The sequence below is a fragment of the Pelophylax lessonae genome (genome assembly GCF_965119305.1).
Source record: "Pelophylax lessonae genome assembly, chromosome: 4".
Lineage (NCBI taxonomy): Eukaryota > Metazoa > Chordata > Amphibia > Anura > Ranidae > Pelophylax > Pelophylax lessonae.
In genome coordinates this window covers 139,042,054-139,056,271 of record NC_138771.1, presented here as the reverse complement: position 1 = coordinate 139,056,271, position 14,218 = coordinate 139,042,054, and the positions used below count along the sequence as shown (strand labels likewise).

The window sequence follows — 14,218 nt, the reverse complement described above, 5'->3', positions numbered from 1 at the left end:
AGCCAAAAGAGGGATTGGAGAGGGGTAATACACTCTGAGCAGTTTGTAAAAAGGATGAGTCTGGCAGCAGCCTTCATGATGGACTCAATAGGGAATAACCTATTTAAAGGTAAGCCAATGAGGAGGGAGTTGCAGTAGACGAGGCGAGAGATAACCAGGAAGTGAATTAGGAGCTTTGTGGTTTCATTGGTTAGGAAGGGGTGTATTATGCAGACTTTACTGAGGTTGAGGCAGAAAGTTTTGGAAAGTGATTGGATGTGGGACCGAAAGGAGCATTCAGAGTCTAGAAAAACACCTAGCACCCTGGCATGCAGGGATGGGTAGAAGTCAGGGGAAGGGGCAGGTGGGGGAGGAAATATTATTAGCTTGGTTTTAGACAGGTTGAGTTTGAGGGAGTGGTGTGACATCCAGACTGATATGTCTGTTAGTAAATACATACTGTTGCCAATGCCTGATTTCTGTTTCTGAATGATCAATGCTTACATCTATACAACTGAATCCAAAATAAACCTTAGGTTATATTGAATTATATTGAATTGGGGACTTTAAATGTGGATATTCTCTCAAAGATACAATGCAAGATTTAGATTAAGATTAAAAATCATCTTTTTTTTATCCTGAAGAATTTTGTTAGAAAACAAAAGTAAACCTTATTGGCAAAAGGAGTTGGAACTCATTCACCCATCCAGGGCAGTGGGGAGGGAAAATGGCTAATTGGGCCCAATTTGGATATCTTCTTTTAGGGGTGTAGTCACTTTTGGTGCCAGCGGTTTAGACATTACTGGCTGTGTGTTGAGTTATTTTGATGGGACAGCAAATATACACTGTTATACAAGCTGTACACTCACTACTTTACATTGTAGCAAAGTGTCATTTCTTCAGTGTTGTCACATGAAAAGATATATAAAAATATTTACAAAAATGTAAGAGGTGTACTCACTTTTGTGAGATAATGTAAATAATATATTGTGCTATTGCTTTGTAAATGCCTGCACTAAAGTGAGCACTTTTGCTTGCCCTTTCAGGGCAAACAAAGAGGGTCATTAAACCCCCACCACCCCATCTACTTATAATCATATTTCCTTTACTTGCCGGCCTCTTCACTTAGCCAAAGAGTGTGAAGTTAAATACCTAGCACTTGATAGGAGCATGTGACTCACTTTTCTTCTTTCGTGTGACAGTGTTGGTTCCTTGTGATTGGTCCAGTGCTATCATACTGGGGCAGAGAAGCAGTCCAATATCTTTACATATCCCGTCTCTGGTACCAACAGCCAAGCAGAGTAGCATGGGAGTGAGGAAAAGTGAATATAATGTGTTGCTGGGAGAATCAAGGGTTAAATACTGAACTGACTTTGACCTGCATTGGCAAAAGAAGGGATTACTTGAAATATTGGGAACTGTATCAGTTTTCTTCTGTTTTTATTTATATTAGTTCTCAATGTGGTCCTTATGCATTTGCTAGCTTCACTGTCTTCCCCCTCTAGTTCACGGCTCGAGTTAAAGGTATATACTTTGTAGCCTAGTCAATAACTATTTAAAAAACAATATTACCATGAATTAAAATCCAGGCAGAAGGTGTAAATCTGTAAATTAGGACATCTGTGTCTGCCCCACTGTATCCAAAACTAAAAAAAATAGAATATTTCAACTTTCAGTTTGCTTCAATAAAAATTGTTAAAATAATTAAGAAATGTGTATTTTCTTAAGCTCCACAGGTAATTCGGAAAATACGAGCAGAACAATTTTCGGATGCATCAGGGAATTTAAAACTTTGGTGCCAGTTCTTCAATATTTTAAGTGACTCCGATATTACATGGTACAAAGATGAAGTTCAAGTGGCAAAAGTAAAGAGATGGTAATGCTCACATTTTTGGGTATACATTTCTGTATCTAATGATATAAAGCCAGCACAGTCAGTATATGGCTAAAATAAATTTGATGTACTTAACAAACTTGCATTTGCAAAATATTATTCTGATAAATATACACAATAGTTGCAGGCAGGTACATACACTTCAGTAAAATCTGAAACAAAGAGTAAATTCTGCTTGCCTCCTGACAGTACAGAATCTTGGGGGCACTCTGCACATGCTCAGTTTGGTGTGTATTGCTAGCGAGTTTTTTTTGTTTTTCTTTGGAAGGGTGCATTTGATCCACACAGGGCCAATCATCACTCTCCAGACAGAGGGTCAGGGGTCATGCAGCCTCATAGGACAGTCAGAGGAGAATGAAAACTCCTCTTACAAGCTTTAACCAGTTCTTGGCCAGACAAAAAAATAAGTCACAAGGCTCACAAGGCTGCTCTAACTGCTGATGAGAATAGGTATTTAGTAGATTATATTTGATAAAACAATTGCATTTCTATGTTGTGTGTCCTGTGGGAGACCAGATATAGTGAATGAAGGGCCCTGGGTTTTAGTAACACTTTAAATGTAAAATGCATAGCATACCTCGGAGAAAAGTGTAAACTGAAAGGAGTTGTAAAGGAAGAAGGTTTTTTATCTTAATTCATTCTTTTGTCTCAAAGCCTTTTGTGTGTAGCATCCTCCCCAGCACCCCCTAAGCACCCCCAGCACTTACCTGTGCCCCAATTCTGTCTAGCGACGTCCACAAGTTCCTCGGTCGTCCGGGACTTTCCCTCCTGATTGGCTGAGACACCGCCCCGGTGCCATTGGCTCCCTTGGCTGTCAATCAAGGTCAGTTAGTTAATCAAGAGAGAGAAGGGGATTTGGGTGGTCTGAATGGCAGCTCCGTGTCTGAATGGACACACGGTGCTGCAGCTCAGTTCGGGTGCCCCCAAAGCAAGCTGCTTGTGTGGGGGCACTGGATAGGAGGGAGGGGCCAGGAGCATCAACGAGAGACCCGATAAGAGGAGGATCTGGGCTGCTCTGTGCAAATCCAAACTGCACAGAGGAGGTAAGTATACCATGTTTGTTATTTAAAAGAAAACATGACTTTACAATCACTTGCATTCTTTTTTTTTCATAGTGCTGGAGATGAAGGACAAGTGGCTCTTGCAATTGTACAGGCATCAGTGAAAGACTGTGGAGTGTATCAGTGCACCATTGAGAATGAATATGGTACTGATTCAACAGACTGCCTTCTGAGTGCAGAGAGTAAGTGTATTTTTTTGTCTGTTTCCATTGTCTATTTTTATTGTCTTTTTGTGCTTTAACCGCTTGCCGACCGCCGCAAGTAGATATACTGCGGCGGTCAGCCCCTTACAGGCAAAGTGACGTATATATACGTCGCTAGCCTGTGAGGCGCCGGCGGCGCGCTCCCACGCGGTCACGGACCCCCCCGCGCGTGTGACCGGCAGACCTGATGTCCGCCGGTCACTCTGCGATCGTCAGGGGAGAGGGAGAAAGGCAGGCAGCTTGTGTAAACAAGCTGCCTGTCATTCTCCCCTGTGTAGAAACACTGATCATACGGTTCTACTATGTAGGACCGTTGATCAGTGTTCCTACAGCTCAAGCCACAGCCAATCACAGTTAGAATCAGGCCCCTAGGGACACACACAGCCCCTCCCTCTCAAATAAAGTTAACCCCTTCACTGCCAGTGTAATTTTACAGTAACAGTGCATATATATATATATATATATATATATAGCACTGATTACTGTAGAAATGTCACTGGTAACCCCAAAAGTGTCAAAAATGTCAGTCAAGGGTCCGATCTGTCCCCCCCAATGTCGCAGTACCGCAAAAAAAATCGCAGATCGCCGCCATTATGCGTTAAAAAAAAACAACAAAAATGACAAAAATCTTTCCCTTTGTTAGTAAACGCGATAACTTTTACGCAAACCAATCAAAATACTCTTTTTGCGATTTTTGTTACCAAACATATGTAGCATAAAACAAATTGGCTGAAAATGTTAAAAAATTTTGATTTTTACTTTTCTTTGGGGGGGAATTTCATATAAAAAAATGTGAAAAATATTGTTATTTTTGCAAAATTGACGCTCTTTTTTTGTTTATAGCGCGTGATCAAAAAATCGCACAGGTGATCAAATACCACCAAAAGAAAGCTCTGTTTGTGGGAAAAAAAGGACGTCAAATTTGTTTAGGTACAGCATCGCACGACCGCGCAATTGTCCGTTAAAATCACGCAGTGCCGAATCGCAAAATACCTCCTGGTCTTTTAGCAGCCAAATCCTCCGGGGCTTAAGTGGTTAACAAAGCAGAGAAAAAATGATAAATTATTTGTACATCAATATATAATGCCTCAATAATAATATTCTAATGTGTATTTGCCTTTAATGCATACTGCGTTTGTATTCTGCTGTATATTGTTAGGTAACCTAATATAAATGCATATAATTTTTTGTTTTGCTTTTCAGTTTTGGCTGGATTTATCTCCAGGGAGGAAGCTGAAGGTATTGTATGTGATCTATAGTGCATGACTAGGAACAATCTGATGATATCAAATAAAAAAAACAATAAAATCTGCAATATCAGATTGTTTAAAAAAAGCAGGCAGTGAGTAAAGCTGAACTGCACATAAGTCAGGGCACAAAACAACTAGCTAAAATAGATGCAATAGGTTTTTGTAGACTAGGCAACATGGAATTGAGTTTGGGTAGCCAAAATCAGATCCTTGTTAATGTAATTCAATCTTCACTATAATATCCCACTAAATCGAGCCTCATCTAACTTTAAGTGTACACTCATTGGAAAGGTTGTACTATTTTTGGGGGGAATCACTTGTTAGTTGCCATAATTATCCAGTATTTTTAAAAAATCTGAGTGATAATGAGCATTTCTAGTATAGTGAGTTTGGTGTTTGTAAAACTGTAAACATTTTCTGTTGCTGTTTCAGTTGGAGAAGAGATAGAGATGACACCAATGGTATTTGCAAAAGGCTTGGCTGATTCTGGCTACTGGGCAGACAAGTTTTTTGGAAGAATAGTCATGGAGGAACCTCATGCTGGAAAAGGATTTTTGAGAAAGGCTTGCAAAGTAAAGGCGATTTATGGGTTGGAACCAATTGTTGACTCAGGGAAAACCTGTATTATCAAAATTCGAAACTTAATAACTTTTGGGACCAAGAATGAAAACACCTTAGTGGAAAAGAATTATGATATCACCATTCAGGTAAGCATCTGTTTATTTTGCACATTTGTCATAAAATTGGATGGGGAAATCAGTTGACATTCCCTTAACACTTGATTTAGAAAGGAAGGAGACACACTTGAGGTTTTGTTATGAAAGATCAGCACAAGGAGCCAATCAGTGCTGCTTCAGTGCTCATATGCAAAGTAGAAACATGCCTCCAGGTGTGAAGAGCAGTGTGGCAAGGAGATGAGATCATCAGTCTGCTGCATCTCCTGTCACTATACAGCAGGGGTAGGCAACCTTAACCTCCCTGGTGGTATGATTCTTTCCGATTTTAGGTGCTGAAAGCGGTACAATTATTTTGCATGTAATTCTGAAGGACGAGCAGCCCAAACCAACTATTTACATATGATTTTTTTTACTGTGCGTTCTTCTTTATAACATCTCGGGTATGATAAAGTTTGAAACACAAAATCAAAAATTATAATATAATAAATAACTATAAATAAGTTAAAGAGTATATATATATATATATATATATATATACGTATATATATATATATATATGTATATATAGATATACAGTATGTGTATATATGTATGTATATATATGTATATGTATATATATATATATATATATATATACTGTATATATATATATATATATATATATATATATATATATATATATATATATATATATATATATACTGTATATATATATATATATACTGTATATATAAGAAATGGGCAATTTGGGACTTTATGTGAGAAATGGCGAGCACTGCTCAGTGTCTCCATCCCTGTGAATAGTCAATTGAAAAGCAAGATGGGATAAATGAAGGTGTATGAAAAACAGCCGGTCCCTAGTTTGAAATACTTACCCACCAATCTGCTAACAAACCAAAATAAACCTGTCTAACAATATAAGTTAAAAACAGGAGTTTAGTTAACACACATTTGCAAATGCATGCGGAAGCTGCAAGGCCAACAACAAGGCATCCTGCGTTTCTTGCAGAACCTAACACTAAATAACACTACTCAACCTGAGTGTCCAAGTGTCTTCACAGAAGAAAGTACATGCTTGCTAATAGATGGATGGGAAACAGATGGGATTGGAGACCGCCCAATCCTCCCCCACCTGCTCCAATCCATGACTGGCAATGAAAAACGCATGGCAGTGCTCGCCAGTTCTCACATAAAGTCCCAAATTGCCCATTTCTTGTATCTTACTAGGGATGGAGACGCTTGCTTCACAGGCGGGTGTCTCACTCAAAGTCCCCATTTGACTATAACATCTTTACTAAAGGGATGGGGGTGTGTGTTTCCCAGCCGATCACATTTAGTTTGCACCCCATGGTTTTTTATTGCCAGTCATGGATTGGAGCAGGTGGGGGACGATTGGGCGGTCTCCAATCCCATCTGTTTCCCATCCATCTATTAGCAAGCATGTACTTTCTTCTGTGAAGACATTTGGACACTCAGGTTGAGTAGTGTTATTTAGTGTTAGGTTCTGCAAGAAACGCAGGATGCCTTGTTGTTGGCCTTGCAGCTTCCGCATGCATTTGCAAATGTGTGTTAACTAAACTCCTGTTTTTAACTTATATTGTTAGACAGGTTTATTTTGGTTTGTTAGCAGACTGGTGGGTAAGTATTTCAAACTAGGGACCGGCTGTTTTTCACACACCTTCATTTATCCCATCTTGCTTTTCAATTGAATATACTGTATATATATATATATATACAGTATATAAAAAGTACAGTAAAACTGCAGGAAAGGGCACTGGGGGGCAAACTTATATCAGTTTATTTTATTTTACAATGAAATCAGTGTGCTTGTGTGTATAACTTTTCAAATTTGCCGCCGGTTCCACCCCCCTGCGAGCGTCACGTCGCAGGAGACGGAAGACGGGGCTCTACAGCATCGGGCAGAAGCTCCAGCCGCCGTATGCCAAAGGGACACATTGCTGGATCCTGGTGACAAGGTAAGTACCCTCGACAAGGATCCAGCGATGCTCCCTGGCGGCACCCTGAGTGTGGCTCGGGGTTACCGCTTATGGCAGTGAAATCCCACCCGGAGCCACACTCGGGAATACCGCCAGGGAGGTTAAAGAGGTGAAAATCTACCTTAACAACATGCAAAATGTCAAAGATCACGCACAGTTTTGCCTCCTCACACCTGATTTAAAACTCGAATTGCCGTACTACTCTGTCGCGGTCGCACGGCAATCATGGGCTTAAATCAGGTGGTGAGGAGGCAACATATCGCCTCCTCTCCAGCTGTCAAACATACTCAGATCGCTTTTCAGAGGAGCAGCAGTGCCTGCTGTACTTGTGAATGAGCCCTATAGGTGCATCCTGCAGTGGCACCCTTAAGGCTCATACACACATAAAGTTGGGGGGGGTAATAAAACCCTGCAAGTGAGTTGAACGCCCCTAATCTCTGCCTCCTTTAGATGTTAAGGCAGCAGCCAAATATGTACACATGCTGCAGAAGGAATTAAATCCCCTGTTGCTTTTGGTGGGTGCTACCGCCTCCCAATCACGATCCATTCAAGTAAATTGGGCCACTCTGCAAGCGCCCCACAACTGCATGTTTCATGCTGGGTCCAAGGGGTTAAAGCAGGTAGTGAGGAGGCGATACAAGGCCTCCTCACAGTCTGATTTAACCCCATTGGTTGCTATACTGCCCAAGGTTGCAGGACACTTGGAGAGCGACCTCATTCACTTGAATGGTTCCTGCTGGATGGGTGCAGGTATAATGGGCACAATATCAGTTATATGGGCACAATAGCATCTTTATGCACCTAATGGAACTTTAGAAGAGGCTTCAGCTTATTTAGCTGGCTGATACCATCAGAGAACTGCTGCCTCTGCAGCGCTGTTCCCTCAGGGGCTGGAGCCGCCTGTGAGCTACATACCTGTAAGTAGTTGTCCTCCTTCCCCAGCATGTTCACCCAGGCTATGTGTCAGCAGGTCAGAAAGCCCAGGCGATCTACCAGTCACCTGGCCACAATGGACTGAAAAACAGCATTCCACTTGTTGCTGACCTGGGCTATACAATGACAAGAGGAGCAAAAAAAAAAAAAACACTGTGAGTTTGCCCTTTTGCAGCAGAGAAAAGGTGTTCTGCTCTGCCAGACAGGGCTTTGCTATGGGGCAGGACTGTATACCTCATCCTAAGAACTGAATGGGCAGAAATGCTAATTCTTTGGCAGGTAAAACAGCTCCAATGCAGAGTGTGTATTTCATCTGTATATTTGGATGTTTGCTTGGAGCCCAACTTTTAACCAAAGTGAACCTCTACAACTGGGTTATGCAAATCAACATGTAATGCAAACTTAAGCTAACATATCAGCATCCTAATATGTTAACTTTTTTCTCTAAAGGAATGTAAAATTCAGAATACTACCCGTGAATACTGCAAGATATTTGCAGCGGAATGCAGAGGTGTTCCAAACTTTGGACAGATCCTTGAGTAAGTTTTGAGCCATGGTCAGCCCTGTTTTTTATATACACATTGAATCCTTCACTACAGAATAATTGACAGACTAGCTTTTCTGGTGAGGTACAGTATATGTTTAAATATGTGAACCCATGCCTACAACCTTATGTATGTACATTTTATTTTTATGGCCTTAAAGTAAGTTTTTTAGGATTCTATTTTTTTTTTACAGCATTTGACTGCTATCCCAAGGACTTGCATTGTACAGTATAGTATGGATTAGGGTAATCCATAAATTGCAAGCATGGTAAAATGTGAACTGTTTTTTACTTCTTTAGAATCTTACCTCTAAATCTAATCTATCGACCTGCCAACAATGTCCCCTATGCTACCATAGAAGAGGACCTAGAAGGAAAATTTGAAAAGTACTGTGTCAGGGATATTACAGGAAAATTACACTTCAAGAACTCCTCAGAAATAGAGCAAAAATGCTGCACCTTTCAGCATTGGGTATTTCAGTGGACTAATAGCAATTTCCTTGTCACCACTCTAGAAGGTGAGACATTAAAATTAGATGTAGTCATTGCAGAAACTCAGTAATACTTTAGAAAGTGTTAAGTCAATGACTTCCCTAAAATGCCATTGTATCTTTTTTGTACAGGTGTTGGATGGAAACTAACCAACATAGCTATTGCCACAAAAACTAAGGGGTAAGTACAATGAAGGATATGACACTATTTTATCCATTACTTTTAAATTAAGCAGCTATATTGTCAGCGCTTCCTCCATTTGATGGACACTGTAATAGATTCAAATAGGTAATACAAAGAATCATTTTTAAAAAGGGAAACCTAGGTCAGTACAAATGTACTTTTGTTTGCAAATATTGACATTCCCCTTCTCTTATTAGAGACCAAAAAGTGTCCACTCTTTAAATCATCTTGCCTCAATGTATGCTCAAAATGCTTTTTAAGGTATCTCCTACTTTTGGGATAACTAGAGTGAATGTAAAAAGAGAAGGATAATATTAGAGTGGGTGGTTTCCTTGCATCTATATATAATGATTTGTATATCTGACATCCACACATCAAAGACAGTTGTGTTTTTTAGAGTTAAAATAGTCTAGAGTCTTCAAGAGCATCTGTACGCCCTTCATGGTTTGCAATGCCTAATTGCTAAAGTTACTGTTTCTACATTTTTTGGAAAAACTCAATAAATAAGCACTAAAAATATAATTATGCAAAACACTAATAAAGCTAATAATTATTATAGTATTTTTCATTGCACTTTTCACCAATGTTTAACACATTTCTTCTAATTATTTTAATACTTTAGATTAATAAGCCATTCTTGAAAGCCAAAACAAGCAGATATAAAAAAATAAATAAAAAGACATATAATGTAGTTAGGTGTTCAATATACAAAAATTAATGGTTTTTCCCAATGCAACTAGCATTTATACCTACATTTAGCAGGGTTATATAAGCACCAGGACATGATGGTCATCATTGCACATCCTTTCCCAGGTAAAACAGCTACCACAAATTTGTGTTTATCTGCAAGGTCAACTCTAATTTGTCAGTTGTTAATGCTTGTTAAATGTGCTAGTTAAAACTTAATAGCAGTGTTTGGTGTACTTTGGTGGCGCCGGTTTTGGTCTACTCAAACAAAACCTAGTTATGCTCATTTCTTCACTGAACTGTTTGTATTTCTAGATATCAAGGACTAAAAGAGAGCTGCTATCCAGAGATCCTTGAGGAATTTCCATCAATTCACCAATGCAATAGCTACTGTGAAATGCTTAGCCTAAAGTCACTTAAAACAATGGAAAGTCTCCAGCCTCCAGCTAAACCAAAGGGCTCAAGAAGTCCTCAGATGCCAAGGAAATCTGGCTCTGGGTCTTCTCAGTCAAGTCCCCAGATACAAAAGAAGACTTTAACAGCCCCACAAAATAATAAAAAAGGTGGGGTCAGCCCTAAATCTACAAGAAAAGCCATGGAAACTGGGGAATCACAACCAGGTGCAAAAAATAAAGGAAATGATACAAAATTACAATAACAGCTACAGCTATATATTTTTTTTTACTCTCTATACCTGGACATGACTACAAATTGACTATTGAATTCAACAAACTAAGAAGACACAAAGGACATTTTTTGAAGTGACATATTCTTCTTCTGTATTTCACACTAAAGCAAAAAGGCTGTTGACAGTCTGACCTGCAGAGGATCTGTTATAACTAAGCAGAGGATGAGCATGGAAGGTGCATGTTCTATGGACATGTTGTATTATGTATGGAAGATGTGTCAATTTATGATGCTGCAAATACAGGAAAGCTGTATTTCAGAACTATTGAATCAATCTCAAAGACATTTGTTGGGACATATGGAAAAACGAAAAGTTCAATTCCAATGAGGTATCTTAGTATGTGAGATGATGACTGCACCTCCGTTACACAATTTAGTCTGCAGGATACACATCAGAAAAAAGCACAAACATTTACAATATCTTCTGTTCCACTTCAAATACACTGTTTCACCAACTTTGGTTTGTATAAGAGCATTTACAGGATATGCTTTTCCTAAATAGTGATACTTTGTGATGTTTACTGGCCATAAACAGCAAAGTGCTGATCCAGTGCCTCACTCAAAGTAACACAAATAGAAAATTCATTAACGGACAAAGGTAGACTTCTATTCGCATCAGCAAATCCTATTAAATCAGGAATCTGATTAAAACAATGGCTCTCAGTTCTTGTGTACCAAGCTTCAGAAGACACGTGTAATGCTGTTAATCATTCTCTGAAGCAAACATGTTGATTTATGCACTAGCATGCAAGTATTTTGCTATAACTCAGGGTGATTTAGTCTGTAAGTCTGCAGTTCACTGGTGTTCTGAATCACTAAAGGACTTATTAGCCAAAGATCTCAAGACCAAAACATGGCATAATTCACAGTAGACTCACAACAATGTACCAGGGATAAGTTGTAGTAGTACTGTACTTGGCTGTAAAAGGCCATGACTCAACTCATCTCGGTCCTGAGGCAAAACACAAACCAGGGTCTGCCAAAAGCTCTTCATTTTTTCTAATACTGACCACACACATTTTTCCTCATTAGAAAAGAACCTTGTTGGCATTAAAATATCTACTACTTAATGCTTCTATTGATATATTAATGAAGAAAGAGAAAAATAATCAGTCAATGGATCCTCTAGTAACATGGAACTAGTAGCAGTTGCTGTCCCTGCTATCATTGTTCCTAGTCAGCTGTATTAGTTACCTGTGAATGATTAGTCTTTACACATCTGTAAAGACTCTAAATTGCATCTATAAGTATGCACATAGTCAACACAAAGGAAACCCAGCACTACATTACTCTTGTAGAATTTGTGATGGTGCAGAGAGTTTATGTGCTGTTACAATGGGTATCCACATATGGCAAGGCTCTAGACTATCCAATGATAACAAATATTACACTTACATTATTAATTACTAGGAAAAAAATCGATTTAATCTTTAGCTCATCCTCTGCATGACATAAATACCGAGCTTAAATCTCTCCTTGCCTCCCATAAACTTAAAACTGAATGCAAATCACAGCCAACGTCAAAATATGTACCTAATGGTTGAGTTGACTTTTTGTTGCTCACTTATTATTTTCCCAAGACAGTTCCACTCTAAGTCACAAGATGTAGATGTGCTGTGATAAAATACTGCCTTCAGTTCAAGTATAAGATAAGGCATTCAGATGATCACAAGATTATAAGATTCAGCACAGCTAACCTAGATCACTGCATCCAGGTTCATTTTGGAGATTCGTAAACATTATTGTGACAAACTAACAGATGCCTGCCACATTGGCTGTTGTAGTATTGGCTTATATTCTGGCATTAACAAATTCTATAGTCTGTCCTAGATTTTCAAATTGTAGAGTTAATGTTATCGTGGACTGCTCATTTACTGGTTTCTGCCCATACATTTAAGTATTTGTGAGCAAGGTCAAGAGCCCATTTGCAGCAAAAAATGAATGGCGCTCTGGAGGCAAAGTGACTATAGTACTTTCAGTTTCAGCACTAAAGATTGGACTGCACTCTAAAGTAAAGCTACCAAGGCATACGCTGCATATTTGACCAGAAACTGTTTTAGCTTTACTTGCTGATAACTGACCCCTGTATAGGGTGCAGACATCAAGATTTACTTTGAACAGGTAGGATAGAAAATGAATGCATCATGGCCACATGTGAATGTGTATGTGGTCACTACACAACAATTTCCAAAGCCTCCCTTACAAACAGTTTGGCAGAGGTGCTAAACTTCCTATTTATGAAGATTTAGCCGTATTAGGAGCCTAATTGTATTGTTTACCTAAATGTACTGTTATCATGTAACCACTCCGGGGATATAGATATGCAAACATATAATCCAAGCATTTTAAATCCCTTATTAGTGTATTGTGAGGTTCAAGTTTTGCAGAGGGTGGTCATGCACTTAACCTGTGACCAAACTTCTGTACATATGTGTAAGCAGGGCTGTATCACTTTGCACTATGATCGGTTGCTTCAGAACTGCCTGGCAGTGTGCCACACACAGTCACTTTGCCTCGTTTGGTATGTGCTTTTTATCATTGTGGATATTTTTGCCTTGTTTAATAGATGTGATTTGTGATACATTGAATGTTCCTATTTGCACATTTTGTTGTACTGGGATCCTTGAAGCACGTCATTAAAATGTAGCAATGACTGACAACTGAGAATTGGTATCGATCTTTAAATTCTTTTTCTGTATATACATCTCATGTATTAATGAAAAATACTCCATTAGTTCCCCTAGACCACTCAAATATGCCCAGGCACACCTTAGAGTAAACCCGTAGGAACAATAAAGCTACTACATCTATGGTGTTTCTAGATAGCATTAAAGTATAAAGGCAAAACTTTTTTTTTTTTTTTTTTTAGTTTAGATAGAATGGAAATGGATTAGAACACTTGTCAGTTTTTATCACTGTCTGTACCCCCGTTAAAGAGTTTCAACCTTCCTATTTGTCCTGTTTACTATAATCATTGAACATTAAAGTAAAAGAAAATCCCAAATTTTGGGTTGTCCCCAGAAAAGTAATAGAGGGGAAATCTTCCAATGGGAACACTAGTTCTGGTGAACTGGGGGGTACCCCCAAGGAATTCCCTTGATTTGCAAGTATTCCCTCTAACTTCCTGTTTTTGCTATGGGACATGAAGTGAAGAGAAATCTTCCTAATAGGGCACAGATGGCAAAAAGAAATCTGACAAAAAATCGACTCTATCGAAAATGAAAAAAAAAAGTTTTGCCTAAAGTTCTACTTAAAGTCTCGGTACATATCTATTGCTTGAGGACATGTCACTGTAAAGAAACTCTATAGATCATGACTATCTCAAGGTTGATATTTGCGTAACCCATGATATGTGTCCTCTGTTCTACCATGAGCTTCGTTAGACCTGTTGATGGGTCACTTTGTGGAATAGGGTCACGCCTAATCTTCACTGCGAGAAAGTGTAGACATTTCAGGGGATCCAGAAAGTATAGAAGTGACAGCACCTCACAAAATTGGCATGTCCTGACTGAAATAAATGCCAAATATTTTTTTCAAATTTTTTGTTCAGATTTATATTGCTGATTGTGTCCCCAAATTACCCTTATTTCTTATCCTGGTGAGCACACAGAAAGTGAGGAGAATCTCCCCA

At 39.0% G+C, this 14,218-nt stretch overlaps 1 protein-coding gene across 9 annotated transcripts in view; it reads left to right on the top strand.

Annotated features, from left to right (window-relative positions):
* The window catches only part of ALPK3 (alpha kinase 3), a 186,282-nt gene extending 174,401 nt beyond the window's left edge, over nucleotides 1-11,881 (top strand). For all 9 annotated transcript variants that reach the window (XM_082256705.1, XM_082256704.1, XM_082256699.1 and 6 more), the window contains 8 exons: nucleotides 1,708-1,855; nucleotides 2,989-3,116; nucleotides 4,341-4,376; nucleotides 4,820-5,094; nucleotides 8,445-8,533; nucleotides 8,839-9,056; nucleotides 9,162-9,210; nucleotides 10,216-11,881. In XM_082256705.1, coding sequence (XP_082112831.1) covers nucleotides 1,708-1,855; nucleotides 2,989-3,116; nucleotides 4,341-4,376; nucleotides 4,820-5,094; nucleotides 8,445-8,533; nucleotides 8,839-9,056; nucleotides 9,162-9,210; nucleotides 10,216-10,558 — 1,286 coding nt within the window. In that variant the 3' untranslated portion in view covers nucleotides 10,559-11,881. The remainder of the gene's footprint in view (nucleotides 1-1,707; nucleotides 1,856-2,988; nucleotides 3,117-4,340; nucleotides 4,377-4,819; nucleotides 5,095-8,444; nucleotides 8,534-8,838; nucleotides 9,057-9,161; nucleotides 9,211-10,215) is intronic.
* Nucleotides 11,882-14,218: the final 2,337 nt, after the last annotated feature.